This window comes from Rhinolophus sinicus, chromosome 1, assembly GCF_057876585.1.
Source record: "Rhinolophus sinicus isolate RSI-liver-muscle chromosome 1, RSI-T2T, whole genome shotgun sequence".
NCBI classification, from domain to species: Eukaryota; Metazoa; Chordata; class Mammalia; order Chiroptera; family Rhinolophidae; genus Rhinolophus; species Rhinolophus sinicus.
Window position 1 is genome coordinate 25,525,150 of NC_142501.1, and position 16,138 is coordinate 25,541,287.

Here is a 16,138-nt window from a genome sequence, read left to right on the forward strand (position 1 = left end):
ATTGAAAGTGTACATTTATATAGATATATTTTTACATTTCACTTTCGTGCACACATAAAACCACCAAATATAAAAGAATAACGTGGTTACTGTATTCCTAAAACTTTCCATTCAGAATTTGACTCATGATTCATTTTTTGACTCAGTTTTGGATGTTCATGATTTTCCACACAATGTAGCCCTCTGTGCATGCTATCAACGGCTTTGGTGATACACCAGTTATTAAGAGTGTTCTTGTCTTTGCAATTTTCTTCCAAGTTTCAGGCACCCACTTGGCAAGTTTTGATTCTTATGAGTAGGTATGACAAATACAATCTGACTGCTGTCTGGTTAATAGTTACAGTGAAACATCCCTTTTAAATGTTAAAATGGAAAAAAAAAACTCTCTTAGAATCAATGAAATATTTCTGCTTCTAGCCTTCCCTTCCCTCATATATCTCTAAGAAACCACTAGGGTGATCTATCACACACAACAAAGCAAAATCAAATATCACAACCCTGTTTAAAACCATTAAACAATTCCTCTTAGAAACATAACGTGTTGATCTGTGTTTATCCCAATCCCCTCCTAAAAACTACATCAAAATGACAATTTGTAGAAATTGAAAATAAATGGGAGTGGGAGGAATTATTTCCGTCAGTGTGAACACCTATGAATCCCCACTAACTCTCCCCTGAAAAAAATTTAAAATTAAATTTTTAAATTGAGATATTTTTTAACTTTTTAAAAAATGATTACAGATTCACATAAGGTGGCAAAATAAAAGTACAGAGAGGTGCACCTATAGCCTTTCACCCAGTTTCCCCCAATAGCAACATATGTAACTACAATGCAATATTACAACCAGGAAATTGACATTGGTACAATCCAGAGCTTATTCAGATTTTGCCAGTTTTAAATGCATGTGTGTGTGTGTGTGTGTGTTTTGTGTGTTACCACTACCACAATCTCCCTTATGCTATTTATGGCCACACCAACTCCCATCCCTAACCCTTAGCAAACACTAATTTTTTTTTTAACCACTAATTTTTTATAACATTGACTAGGACTTCATCCTAGTCTTATTGCTGATTTTAAAGGGAGTACGTGTCCATAAATATTTGTTGATCTCTAGTATATACCGTTTCCCCGAAAATAAGACCTAGCCGGACCATCAGCTCTAAAGCATCTTTTGGAGCAAAAATTAATATAAGACCCAGTCTTATATAAGACCCGGACTTATAGTAAAATAAGACCGGGTATTTTATATTATATTATTATATTATTATATTATATTACATTATATTATATTATATCATATCGTATAGGACTCAGTCTTATATAAGACGCCGTCTTATAGTAAAATAAGACCGGGTCTTATAGTAAAATAAGACCGGGTCTTATGTTAATTTTTGCTCCAAAAGATGCATTAGAGCTGGTGGTCCAGCTAGGTCTTATTTTTGGGGAAACACGGTAGTTACCAAATTAAGGAAATTTCCTTCTGTTCCTAGTTTTTGTTTTTTAATCATAAATAATTGAATTTTTTAGTTCCCTTTTCTATGTCAACTAAGATAATCATGGAAAGATAACCCCTCATCTTTCATAACAGGAAGTTGATATCTAAAGCTGATAAATCATGAAGAGCAACAGAGCATATTATTTCAAATTATGATGATAAATACCAGAATTCAGTTAACCCTTGAACAACATGGGTTTGAACTTCACAGGTCCATTTATGTTTTTTTTCCTTGTTTTTTTTTAATTCAAGTTTATTGGGGTGACAATTGTTAGTAGTTACATAGATTTCAGGTGTACAATTCTGTATTACATCATCTATAAATCACATTGTGTGTTCACCATCCAGAGTCAGTTCTCCTTCCATCACCATATATTTGATCCCCCTTACCCTCATCTACCACTACCCTCCCCCATTACCCTCTGGTAACCACTAAACTATTGTCTGTGTCTGAGTTTTTGTTTTTCATTTGTTCGTCTTGTTCTTTTGTTGTTTTTGGTTTATATATCACATATCAGTGAAATCATATGGTTCTCTGCTTTTTCTGACTTATTTCGCTTAGCATTATAATCTTGAAGATCCATCCATGTTGTCACAAATGGTCCTATTTCATCTTTTCTTACCGCCGAATAGTATTCCACTGTGTACATATACCACAACTTCTTTATCCATTCATCTATCGAAGGACATTTTGGTTGTTTCCATGTCTTTGCCACCGTAAAGCTGCAATGAACATTGGAGCACACTTGTCCTTATGTATAAATGTTTTCAGATTTTTTGGGTAGATTCCCAGGAGAGGGATTGCTGGGTCATTTGGTAATTCTATTTGTAATTTTTTGAGGAACCTCCACATTGTCTTCCATAGTGGCTGCTTTTTTTTTCAATAAATACATACAGTAGTGTAAATGTATTTTCCTCTTCCTTATGATTTTCTTAATAACATTTTTTTCTAGCTTACTTTATTGTAAAAATACAGTATATGATACATATAACTTGCAAAATATGTGCGTTGACTGTTAATGTTATTGGTAAGGCTTCTGGTCAACAGTAGGCTATTAGTTCTAAGTTTTAGGGGAGTCAAAAGTTATACTTGGATTTTTGACTGCACGTGAGTCAGTGCCCCTAACCCGTGTTGTTCAAGGGTCAACTGTAGTTGAAAGACGTGAAAGTCTTTCATTCTGAAAGTCTGAAGGTAGTTTGGAGGGTAGACTGGGGTGAAGCAGGGGACTGCTATTTTTGTCATACAACTTTCCCTTCTTTTTGATTAACTATATGCATACGTTACCCTGATTTTTAAAAAAATAAAGCTTAATGTAGAAACAAATTGTCTCCCACCCCATTTTTAAATTGAGATATAATTTATATACCATATAATTCGCTCATTTAGTATACAATTAGATGGTTTTTAGTATAGTCACAAGGTTGCGCAACCGTCTCCATTAATTCCAGAACATTTTCATCACCTCAAAATGAAACCGTGTACCTGTTAGCAGTCATCTCCCATTTCTCACCCCTTACCCCAGCCCGTGGCAACAACGAATCTACTTCCTGTCTCTTTAGATTTGCCTATTCTGGACGTTTCATATAAATGGAATCATACAGCATGGAGCCTTTTATGACTGGCTTCTTTTATTTACTAGTGTTTTCAAAGTCTCCACATTGTAGTGTGTATCAGTACCTCATTCTTTTTTATTAATATCTTAATAATATTCCATTGTATGGGATGTACATTTTGTTTATACATTTATCAGTAATAAACATTTGGGCCGTTTCTTCTTTTTGATGTTTATGAATAATGCTGCTATGAACATTCATTTATAAGTTTTTGTGTGGACATGTTTTCAATTCTCTTGGGTATATACCCAGAAATAGAATTGCTGGGTTATAAGGTAATTCTGTTTAACTTTTTGAGGAACCAGCAGTTTTCCAAAATGACTGCACCATTTCACTAAAGGCTAAGTCTTAGCAGTTCTCCAGTCTTCTTCATGATCTGACTCTTGCCTCCATCTCCTGCCTTATCTTTTGCCCTGCACATTAGCTCCACCAATACCATTCATAGCTTTCCCATACACACCATGCTGTTTCTCGCCTCTGGACCTGTTTCTGTTTCATCTGCTAATAAAGCCTGCGAGCCTCCTTTAAGACAACTCAGTAATGGGCCTCCTTCAGAAAGCCTTTCCTGACCCCAATTCTGCTCTCCCAGGAGGAGATAAGCATCCCTACTCTCCATACCTATGCATGTAGGTATTAACAAACTTTAAATGCCATGATACAGTGGATTTTACAATTATGCTTCTTTGTCTACCTCCTACACTAGGTGGAACTTTTTAAATGAAGGAGTTAGGGCTTTTTATTTTTTATTTTTTTAGTATCCCTAAGGCCTATTGGTAGCCTTCAATAAATGGCTGTTGAATGAATGACTTCTACAGATATTTATCAAGGGCCATCATACAAAGATATCTAACATACCACATATTAGGCTACTGTAGTAATCAAATATGTGCAAGACAGTCCCTGCCCTCCGTGAGGATAAGGCCTAGCTAATGGGGAAGACAGACACAGAGACACACAAAACAAAGCAAAATTAAAAAGCAAAAATATGAGTTCACAGGCTCAGCCAAATCAAAGTAAAGGGAACTTAAAAAGTATTCCCTTGCCTTCTTCCATTTTCCAAAAAAGTGGTACCCAACCCTAATTTAGAATCTCTTGGGGAGCTTTTAAAAATATGCCTGGGACCCCATCTCAGATTGAGTTTCTTGGTCTGGGATGGGTCTTAGTTTTTTTTGTTTTGTTTTGTTGTTTTGTTTTTAAGGCTCTGAGTTTTCTAAAATGTAGCTAGGGTTGAATAGCTCTGGTCTACAGGGTAACAAAATCTAAACTCTTCATACTGGCTGGACTCCTGGTTATTTGGCACTATTTTCCTATCCAAACTTATGTTCTATTATTAGAGAAAGACTACCCATGAGTTAATGATCATTAACTTAGTCCTGTGGACCTGTGTCAGTAGCTCCCACCTTTGCTCACATGTCTACGTCCCCATGACAAGGCTGCCCCCCCATGCCCCTTACCCACCTGAATTATTTCCTGTTCTTCAAAACTCCTGCCTATAGATGTTATTGTTCATACTTAACATTGATTTCCCATTTCCATCAGCCGAAATTTTCCAAGACTTAGTTCAAATGTCATCTTTTCAACAAATACCTTTTCTGACCCCCTCCCCCGGCAAAAAAAGAACTCATAGAACTGATTTTCCTATGCAATTATCATATTCGAATTCATATTGTTTACATACATATCTCTTAAGTAGAATGAAAGCTACTGAGGGTTAGAAATCAATCCTGACTTAGTGATTTATGTCCCTCCAAATAACCTCGCACATAATTGTTCAGTGTTTACTGAATGAAAATATTACATAGTGTTTCACACCTAAAACAAGTGTTTTGTCCTTGCAATCAAAGGACACAACAGGAAGCATTCTATAAATGCCCGTTGAACTATCAATTTCTTCTTCACCAATAATCACATATTCCACTAAAACATGCACATATATTCTTCAGAACACCTTGCACTTAGCAGTCTCAAATACTTGCTTTTCTCTCCAGTTCACCAAATCATGTAAAGTATCCCAGAGCCACACACACTTCACACCGATCTCTCCATTCTTATATCCATCTCCTCTCCAGCCATCCATTTGACAAGTCACTCCCATATGAGCCCTGACACTTTCATATATACATTTCCATAAGACCCAGGATCATAATATACATTCACATATACCCATTAATCCATTTCTCCAAAACCCACTTATCACTTACTTTAACAAGTACTTATTAATCGATAAAGTCCCAACAAAGACATGAAATCTTACTGAGGTTAGACTGAAATATGGCTGTTGATACTTCATCACATCCCTGCAATTGCATGCTGCTTCAGATCCAAAAACGGAGCGCATTTCCTCATAGCCTTGAATCTGGGCTGGCCTGTGACTTTCTTCGACCAATAGAATGTGGCACAAATGACACCATGTAACTTCTTACCTATGTCTATCAAGCGTTGCAACTTCCATTTTTAACTTTGGGATCAAGCCTCCACGTAAAGGAGTTTGGGTTAGACTACAAAATAATGAGACCATGTTAAAAAAAAATCTCAGCCACCCCAACTGAGGGACCAAACATGTCAACAAACACGTCTTGGACATTCCAGCTCCAGCCAAGCTCCCATCTGAATGAATGCAACATGACTGACCCCAGCCCACACTAAATGGAGAATATGCCTGTTGAGCCCAGGTAACCCAGAGAATATGAATTAATAAATTTTGTTTTTAGTCACTAACTTTCAGGGTGAAGTTATATAACAATAGATAATTGAAACAAGTATCTACTTGAAAGGATCTGGATCAGATAAGAGGCCTAATCGTCCTAATTCCTCTACCTTCAAATCCAACTTGTATCTGTTAAGTAATTCATTTTCTTTAGTTTGCAATACTACTTTTATAAATAAAAAGTTAAAATAATTTTTAAAACATTTCCATTCATTTCTTCAGGTTTTTCTAATCCTTGACAACTACACACATTCCAGGAGTGTCATTACCATTTACACTTGCCAAACTCTACTAAATATTTTTATACTAAATACATGCATAATTTCATTTGTTCCTCACACAACCTTATGAGGACAGTATTGTATTAGTCCTACTTGACAGGCTAAAAAAAAAATCTAAGGCTTATAGAAGTTAACTACTTTGCCTAGGGCCACGTGAATAGAGTGGTAAAACTTGAGTTTAAACCCTGTCTGACTCCAAAGACCATGTCATTAATCAATAGTCTATACCAGAGACTTACCCATCTCAACCTAAAAACCCTCCCAGGAAACACAAATAGCACTTTTAACCCACATAAAAGATTTATTTAAAAGCAACACATCAAATACTTTCCTTATTTCATTCTGCAAATATTTGAGAGCCTCATTATTCTAGGCACTGGAGGCACACTAAATCTAATCCTAGTCAGTACATGATTCTAGAAACTGCAGCAACATTTTTCTCCTCTCAGTTGAGTAATGCCAAGCTTATTTAATGTGATTCACAGGCAAATAAACTATTAAAAGAAAAACAGACAGTGGCATACTATGTTTTCATTATAGCTAGACCTACCTTGCCAACTTCTAGCACAAACTGTGTTCTCTCATTATGCACCACTGGTCACTCTTCTCTTCCCCCCTTAAAATGTTCTACCCCTTTTTTCTCTCCTTACTGAAATCCAGCATCATCTATGAAGCCTCTTGGAATTAAGCCAAATACATTTTTACCTAGGTCACTTACTGTCCACATCAATGGTGTCCTAACATGGCTAGTTAAAATTACCTGAGGGCTTTTAAAATTATAATTACCTAAAATTAGAGACGTCATACTTTGAAAAAGCAAAAGCCTAGAAACAATCTAAATGTCTATCAAAATGGAATTGGTTAAATCATTATGGTACATAATGTGAGGATATAAAATAATATTCAAGTTATATTAAGTGAAAATGCAAGGTACAGAACAGTGTATATGGAATCCAATTTTTTTTAAGGAGATAGACATATAGTCTTTAATGTAAACTTGTACATGCATAGTGTATGTCCCAAAGGAGTAAAAAAGAATCTTGTAAGAGTGTTTGCCTTGGTGAAAGAACACACACAAAAAAAGGCTGTGAGAAAACTTTTCATCTGATTACCCTTTGTAATTTTTAAATTTGCATTGTATGTATGGATACATATTTTGTAATTATTAAAACACACACATATAGACGCGTAAGACTCAGCTCAGCTCTACAGATCACAGATCTTTGGGGACAGGAACCAGGCTTTTGAAATTGTTAAACTACCATGATTCTGATGATCAGTCATGCTTCGGAACCACCGATGCAAACCATTAATATGGTACTTAATGTCTCATATTAAAGTGTACATGTGAGACTATGACTTTATATCCCTAACTAGAAAAGCATGTGGTCGGGGAAGAATATACGACACTTTTTTCCCCCTACAGTTCTCAGCTCAGAAAAGGTACCCAGTATTTTTGATGAGAATAGTACAGAATTCCATTTTTCTGTTATGTTTCATTCCAATGTGGGAGGGTTTTTCAAAATACATTTAACATTTAGCATTATGGGGTACTTAAAAATTACCACTTTCAATACATGAAACCCAAAGGACAAGAAGTGTCAATAATAATTTTACTTTTTTAAAGGCCGTAAGTATGGCTAGACTGCAAAGGACAATCGATGAAGTCCAAGCCTAAGACTGTAAGACTTAGGGATGAGTCAGACTGCATAGTCTACATGAATGAGTAAAAGTAGCATCTAAAGGAAAATAAAGTATATCAATAACAGATTCCAAAGAAGCCCCATTTTATTATGGAGAGCACACAAATCCCTTCACTGATAAGGAAAAGTACTGTTTCCCTTCTCCTGGGTGATAGATGTGCCTCTTCCACAATTCCTAGCTTTCTCTTCTACCGGTACTTTCCATGTCGGTTAAAGTGTTTGTAGAGATAGCTGATGCGTTTGTTAAGGTTGTGCAGGTCATCAATGAACATCCGATTTCCAACCATTTTCTTCTTTCGGATACAACGCTGCAATTCATTCCCCTTCCAGCCTCGAAGCCATCTGGGGCCCTTGATTAGTTCTTTGGGGTGCTTTTCAAAATTCCCTGTGTAACGTGAGAGTACATATTAGCCCAGACAACCAAGCCTCGACCAGCTAAGCCTTCAGGACACAGTTGCACCTTTCTGAACAGTACCTATAGACAAGCCACATTACAGTATCAAGAGACTCAAATTCCGCCATTGCCATTTATTAGCTTTGGAAAAATTACTTAACCTCTCTGTGCTTCAGTTTCAGCACCTGTAAAGTGAAAAGGTTATCGTGATTAAACGAGTTAATACATGTACAGCACTCAGATCAGTGCCCAACACAACATAAACAAGCCACATAGGTGTTCTTACTATTGAGCACAGTACCATTCCTACACAGGTGGAAAAAAAAACAAAACAGCTGTCACGGCGTAATTGCCATTCTTAAACTATGGACCATGGAGTTGAGTCTTACCCAAGATCCCGACGTTATCATACACCCCGAACATGGCCCTCTTCTCGTTCCAACGATCAACTACTTTGGGGGGCGGGAGGGTGAGTCTTACGTGTAACAATCCAGGAACACCTAGAGATGAAGAAGAAAGGGACTGAATCTGAAAAGCAGTTCTCCCCGGGGCGTTTTTCTACGTCCACCACTTACCCAGAGAGAAGCTTCTGCAGGCCGGGGGCACCCAGCCCCAAAGGCGCCTGCCTGCGCCCCCAGCGAGGCTCCCTGCCATTGTTCTAGTCTCTCCCCTACAACAGGACACCTCAATAGCACAGAGTGAAGGCCAGACGTGGCCTCCAAGGAGATGACAGGAAACGTCCGTAGTGGCCTCACACGTCTTTTAACCTAACGCAGCCATCTTGGGCCTTACCCAAGCAGCTCTGGGCGAAGGGCCCGCCTAGGCTCCACCTTCCCCAACCACAAGCCCCGCCTTCCGGGTTCCGGGACAGAGGCCTTGACACACACCCTCGGGCGCGCACGCGCCCCGCCCCGCCGAGGCGCTTCCGGTCTGCGGTCCGGAATCTTGAAACGCCAGAAGAGCTGAGGGGCTCGCGTCATCATCGCTTACGGCGTCCCAAAACTGAGCTTCAGGAAAATTCATTTTTTCGTTTCCTTGGCTGTCCCTCAACTGTGAGGGAGCTGAATATCCAGACCGTGGAACCCAGAGCTTCCTTTCTCTGTGCCTCACAGCAATTTTGAGCTGTCGCTGTTTCTATTACCCCTATTTTACAAGGGAGGGAATCCGAGACTCAAGAGTGAAGTGACCTGCTAGATATCACAAAGCAGAGGAAATGGCGAAACCTGGATTAAAGCCTAAACCTAAATCCTGCCCTGGGGTTGACTGAGTAGGTCACCACCCTAGGGACACTACCACTGCCCAGCTAGAAAAGTGGCATCTTGGGCAGGCACTGCCGGGGTCTCCTCCCCACCGACGCGGACAAAGGAAGACCCTGAAAGGAAGTGATCACCCGCAAGACCAGGAGCGCGGGGAGTCGGAGCCTGAATCTAGGCCCCGCCCCTCCCTAGGCGGTGCGGCCGGGCTTTCCGACTCCTGCGCTGTGATTGGCCGGTCTCTGCAGAGAGTGTCGCGATTGGTCCCCTTGCGACCGTTTAGATTTGAACTCCACGTTTTTGGCTTTGCCCGCGCGGCGCCGGCAGGTTTTTGCCTTCTCCTGCTCGCGATTGGTAGGTTTCTCGGCCCTCTTGAGCGCTGCCTCTCTGATTGGTGCGTACTGTGCACGCCCTGTTTGTGCACGCCCTGTTTTTTCCTTCATTTCAGCCCCACAACCGAAGTCTGAGGAACGGCAGGTGAGGTTCTCCGGTACAGTGTGGTGTTAATGGAGAGCGGGGAATAAAAGACTGGGAAAATCGGGTACAGGGTAATACTAGGCAGCGTACGAGAGGCAGGGAGGTCTAGTGGGTATATCCTTGGGGTACGATGTGGTAGAAACAGTCTGACATATCCGCAGCAGAATTTGGGCAGATCGCTTAAGCTTTTGTAACCTCAATTTCCTCAGCTGTAAATTGGGCTGTATTATCACTCCAGGAGATTGGGATTTGGAAAATTAGATCGGATATGCTCTATTCAAATAGTCTAACAGAACCTGGCACATAAACTGGTAATGTTAATGCTCTCCCATTCTGGAGCCAGGAAACCCACTAGCCCATGCCAGGCCACTGTTCTGGCCTCAGGCGAAACATTCTATTTTAAAAAGCTTTGCCCATAAAAACGGAAATAATGCAAACATAACGCATTGATATGCCACTTTAAAATTATTTAAACACTTTCATGTCCCTTGACTCTTTGAAAATGAGCAACTGTGATCAGAGACTAGTAGTCCCATTGTACAGGTGTGGCCTGGAGGGTTAAGTGACATAACCAATTGATAGAGTCATGACTAAAATTAGATTCTAGTCTAGGGTTGATTTCACATCCCCTAAGATGTCATCAGCATGATGTAAGACTAAAAAAAGCATTATGTATTGGAGGGAGTGGGGGATAGTAGAACCATAAGAAAAGACAGCCCTTAGATGCAGATCCTGACCTACTTGCTGTTTGGTTTCCAGCCCTGTGAGCCAGTTGGAGAAGGATGTCTCCCCAACTTTATGAGTTCCATCTGCCCTTAGCCCCAGAGGAATTGTTGAAAAGTGGAGGGGTGAATCAGTATGTTGTGCAAGAGGTACTGTCCATCAGAAATCTTCCATCACAACTTAGAGGTAAGAGTGCATAACTGCCACTGTGCCTAGCACTTCAAAATAACCATCCGACATGTAAATTCTATTGTTTGTCTGTTCCACTATATCACTAAGCGCCTTGAGGGCAAGGAACATATTTTTCCTATTCCCTGTTGTTTTCTCCCTAGTATTGCATGGGATGCATTACAGGAAGAGTGCACTCATTGACCACCTTATCTCGAGTATTCAATAATTAATCTTGGTGTATATGGTGGAAAATTATTTTAGAGCTTTATCTCCTGCCATATGCCAAAATAAAGTCCTGGTGGATTTAAGAGCTATTGGAGAAGAGCTTTCTCCAAATGTCTGGGACTTTACCTGACCTATTTCAAGTAACACTTTTAGATTCTAGAATTCTTGTTTCCAAGAGTATGCAGGAATCAGAGAAACAATATATACAAGTATGTACAGCTGTAACACTGTACAATATATGTGCAATATACGTTTCCATCCATGGAAACCTGTAGATGATCAAGAATAATTTATGCATTATCAAACAAGACTCCATAATGTCACTATACTTACTAGAGGTTGTCTTCTATCAGTTAGATTGCTTTAGAGAGGTACACAAAGTAGAGATTGAGACTCTAGAGCCAAGCTGCGTACATTTGAATCCTGGCTGTACCACTCTGACCTTGGACAAGTTACTTATTCTCTCTGTGTCTCAGTTTCCTCATATGTAAAGGTAGGAATAATAACCTACTTCATTTACTATCTCCTACAACAAGAAGAGTTGGTTAATACAGCAGCTTGAATATAACTCCATCTTTATCTCCTCTTGGCCTTCCCATGATGGTTGCCAGGTGGCAGTTCTTTGTTCTGATGTCCAGAGATAGAAAAGGGGATTTTTCTGTTTTGTGCTTTTTCTTCTTTTCTTTTAAAAATTTTACCTGAAGCATCCCAACAGATTAGCCAAAATTGGATCATGTGCTATTTCCCTAACTAATTACTAATAAGAGAAATGGAATTACCCAGATTGGCTCAATTGATCAGTTATTTCTTAGGAGCCTTCCTAAACCTGGACATATCACCATTTGGTAAACAAGGAATAAGTGGAAAATGGAGTGGCCAACCAACAGTGTCCACAGATAAACTCTCCATATTGGGTATCACCAATTGCACATGGCTACACACTAGCAAACTGTTCTTCAGTTATTGTAATGCATTATTTTTTAAAATGGATGATTACTCTCTTTAAGAATCCTTTTTTATATATAATTACATTGCTTTTGGTGTTTAGAACCCTAAATACCAGTTCTATAAATATATAAGATCAAATCATTTAATTTTCAACATGTACTGATGATGATATGCTATGTGCCAGGCACTGGTGATACAACAGTAAACAAAACAGACAAGATGACAACGTTCTCTCAAGGCTGTCAACAAGTAATAAATAAATATGAAGTGTGTCAGATGGTTATAAATGCCAACAAGAAAAATAAAGCAAGATAAAAAAGGTACAGTGTGCCAGGGTAGGGACTGGCATTTTATGTTGGATGATCAGAGAAGGCTTGCTGATAGGTGTCATTTAAAAGTGAGGGAGTATGTGGGATTACATCAAACTAAAAAGTTTTTTCACAGCAAAGGAAACCATCAATAAAACAAAAAGGGATCCTACTGAATGGGAGAAGATATTTGCCAATGATATATCCGATAAGGGGTTAATATCCAAAATTTATTCTTAAAAAAACAAAACTCACTCAACTCCAAAACAAACAACCCAATTAAAAACTGGGCAGAGGACATAAAGAGACATTTTTCTAAAGAGGACCTACAGATGGCGAACATATGAAAAAATGCTCAACCTCACTAATCATTAGAGAAATGCAAATAAAAATCACAATGAGATACCACCTCACCCCAGTCAAAATGGCTATCATCAATAAATCAACAAACAACAAGCGCTGGCGAGGATGTGAAGAAAAACCAACCCTTGTGCACGGTTGGTGGGATTGCAGATTGGTGCAGCCACTATGGAAAACATGGAGGCATCTCAAAAATCTGAAAATGGAACTACCTTATGACCCAGCAATTCCACTCCCAGGTATCTACCCGGAGAAATCCAAAACTCTAATTCGAAAAAATTTATGCACCCCTATGTTTATTGCAGCACTATACACAATAGCCAAGGCATGGAAACAACTGAAATGCCCATTGGTAGACGACTGGATTAAGAAACTGGTACATTTATACAATGGAGTATTATGCAGCCATAAGGAGAATGAAATCTTACCATTTGCAACAATACGGATGAACCTAGAGAACATTATGCTAAGTGAAATAAGTCAGACAGAGAAAAACAAATACCATATGATCTCACTTATGTGGAATCTAAAAAGAATGAATGAACCAATCAGAAACAGTCTCAGAGACAGAGGAAAAACTGAGGTTGCTAGATGGGGTTGGGTGGGAATAAGGGGGAAGGTGAGGGGATTAGAAAGCACAATCGGTAACCACAAAATTGCCACGGGGATATGAAAGTCAATTTGGGGAATGTAATCAATAATGTAAAGATTTTGTGTAATCAATAATGTAAAGATCCAATGGACACTTGTCTCATTAGGGAGACCACCTCAGGTATGATGTAAATGCCTGATCACTGCACTGTACACCTGAAGCTGAAGCTGAACAATAATGAATGTCAACTACAATTTTTATATATAGTTATAGGAAGTGGAGTACAGCATTAGGAATAGAGACAGTGGAAATGTAATGGCTGTGTGCGATGTCAGAGGGGTAGTAGATGGGGGGAAGGGGGGTTATCACTGTGTGAGGGATTTAAATGATAAATGTCTATTACATTGTTTTGTATACCTGAAACTAATTTTTTAAAATATCTTTAAAAATAAATAAAAGTGAGGGAGTGACCTATGCAGATTCTCAAGGAAGGGCATGACAGAGACAGAAAAGCCAGTGCCAAGTCCCTAAGGTGGGAAAATGCCAATATGGTTAGAGTGGAGTAAGCTAGGGGAAAAAAGTTCGGGTGGGAAGTGGTGCAGATTATTTTAGATTCTCGTTCCTCAAAGTGTGGTCTTCAAGACCAGCAGCATTAGTATCAAGATTTTGGGGTATATTAGACGTGCAGGATGAAGTCTCATCCCAGAACTATGAAATTAGAAAATTTGTTTTTGCCTCCTGCCCTGTGAGGACACAGCAAGTAGATGGCTGGCAATGAACCAGAAATTAGGCTTTACCCAGACACAGAACCTTGATTTTGGACTTTGCAGACTCCAGAACTGTGAGAAATTTCTATTGTTTACAAACTACCCATCTCTGGTATATTGCTATAGCAGCCCAACTGCCTAAGACCGCCTACAAAGACTTTCTTCCAATATCAAGATTATAAATGCGCAAGTACTTTACCAAACAGGTCCTCAACTTCCTTAGAGCTAGGATGTCTCCATTTTAGTTGGGGAGAGCGGGTTTAACTGTTTAGTATTTACTGAGAAACAATAAGTCATTAAATTTGCTATAGAACAGTCTCAATCATCAAGCCCCATAAACAGAGGTCCATTAATTTTTTCATAGGAAATACATAATTACTTTTATCATTTTATATATTAATAATAATGCTTTTCTGTTAATATGAAACAACAATGATTATACTCAGTTTTATTAATATGCATTTAAGTATGAAAGCTCAAGAAAAGTATAAAAATCTGTTTATTTTAAATTTCTTCATTGTCTTCCATTTTCCAAAAAACATCTCAGTTGGCCCCAAAACAGTATTACATATAGTATGTATTTTATATGTATCATATGTATATTACACACACAAATAGGAAACAACAATCTGTATATATAATATAGTTCAAATAAAATAATACAGTAAAATATAAATCATTTTGTAATATACTTCCAAACCTTAAGAGTCCCCCAAATAGAAGTATTTTAATATCTATTTTCTTTAAACTTACTTATTAGACTATTTTTTAAATGAGTTAAAGAAACTTTTACCAATATTATTTTATCCATTCAAATTACCAGGGGGAAAGGAGAGAAATGGCAGAATTAACATTGCTTGATAAGGCACTGTAAATATTACCTTATTTAATTCTCACAATATCCCTTCAAGATAGGTTTTGTCACTGTCTTATAGAAAGAAACAGAAAGATTAAGTCACAGCTGGTAAAAGGAGGGTTGGGCTCAAATTTTAAAAAAAAAAAATTTTTTTAAAGATCTCCAGGTAATGCAGATGCACATTTAAGTTGGAGAAGCACTGATCTAGAGTCTTGTAGGTCATGGTAAAAACTTTCGCTTCAATTTGAGTGAGTCTGAAAGCCATTGGGTTTTGAGCGTAGGAGAGACATGGTTTAACCTTTGAAAAGAATCACTACTCTGTTGAACAGAGACTGTAAGGGGCAAAGGAAGAAGCAGGGAGACTAAGGCTAATACAATAAAAGGTTAGATTCTGAATACGTTTTGAAAATAGAACCAACAGGATTATTGATGGATTGGATTGGATTTATAGGGCTAGAGAAAGAAGAATCTGGGATTCAGGCTTTTTCACTTGAGCAACTAGAACAATGAAATTGTCATTTGCCTAAATGGGGTAGAATATGAGAGAAGCCGGTTTTAGACTGTTGGTTATATGATTGTGGAATTCAGGGGAGAGGTCCCACCTAAAGATATTTGGGATTTAATACTCATCATGTAGAGGGCATTTAAAGCCATGAGATTAGAGTAAATGTAGATGGAAAAGAAAAGCAATGTGAAGTCATAAGACCTGAGATAGTTCAACTTTTAGAGGCTGGAGAGATGAGAAAGAACCAGTAGAAGAAACTGAGGACCAGTCATTGAGGCAGAAAGTGATTGAAGGAGCTAAATGGAAGCTAAATTAAGAGAACAATTCAAAAAGGAAAGGCGAGATCCACTGCAAATTAATTATTGGATTTAGCAATGTGGCAATTGCTGGTAACCTTGTTAAAAGCTGTTTCATGGGATTGGTGGGCGCAAAAGCCTGATAGAATAGGCTTATGAGAAAATGGGAGGAGAGAGATTAGAGATGGTGAGTTTAGATAACTTTCTAGTTGTTTTGCTTTACAGAGTAGCAGAGAAATGGGATGGTAACTAGAGGGGGAGATAGAGTTGAGAGGGGACTTTTTTTTGTAAGATGGGCAGTATTACGTGTATATGATGAATGGGAATGATGCAGGAGGGAAACAATTGTTGGAGCAATATCCTTTAGTAGGTAAGAAAGTATGTGATGTGCACAGAGGGAGGAAGTGGTTTTATTAGATCATGGACAATTTACAGTAGCAAAAGAGAAGGCAGAATCTATGA

General features: G+C 38.5%; 2 protein-coding genes across 5 annotated transcripts in view; one reads left to right on the top strand and one right to left on the bottom strand.

Moving 5' to 3' along the window:
- Positions 1 to 7,697: 7,697 nt before the first annotated feature.
- MRPL51 (mitochondrial ribosomal protein L51) lies at positions 7,698 to 9,022 on the bottom strand. Its single transcript, XM_019754414.3, has 3 exons — positions 8,771 to 9,022; positions 8,585 to 8,695; positions 7,698 to 8,186 (listed from the first exon to the last, which is right to left on the bottom strand). Exons 1-3 carry the CDS (start codon positions 8,847 to 8,849, stop codon positions 7,990 to 7,992), a joined length of 387 nt encoding a protein of 128 aa, XP_019609973.1. The 5' UTR covers positions 8,850 to 9,022; the 3' UTR covers positions 7,698 to 7,989.
- Positions 9,023 to 9,082: 60 nt separating this feature from the next.
- NCAPD2 (non-SMC condensin I complex subunit D2) overlaps positions 9,083 to 16,138 on the top strand; it is a 29,103-nt gene continuing 22,047 nt past the window's right edge. For 2 of the 4 annotated variants that reach the window (XM_019754409.3, XM_074326147.2), the window contains exons 1-2: positions 9,083 to 9,802; positions 10,685 to 10,834. In XM_019754409.3, coding sequence (XP_019609968.3) covers positions 10,708 to 10,834 — 127 coding nt within the window. In that variant the 5' untranslated portion in view covers positions 9,083 to 9,802; positions 10,685 to 10,707. Of the gene's footprint in view, positions 9,926 to 10,684; positions 10,835 to 16,138 lie in introns of all 4 variants that reach the window. The other 2 variants (XM_019754408.3, XM_074326146.2) reach the window with 1 other exon arrangement.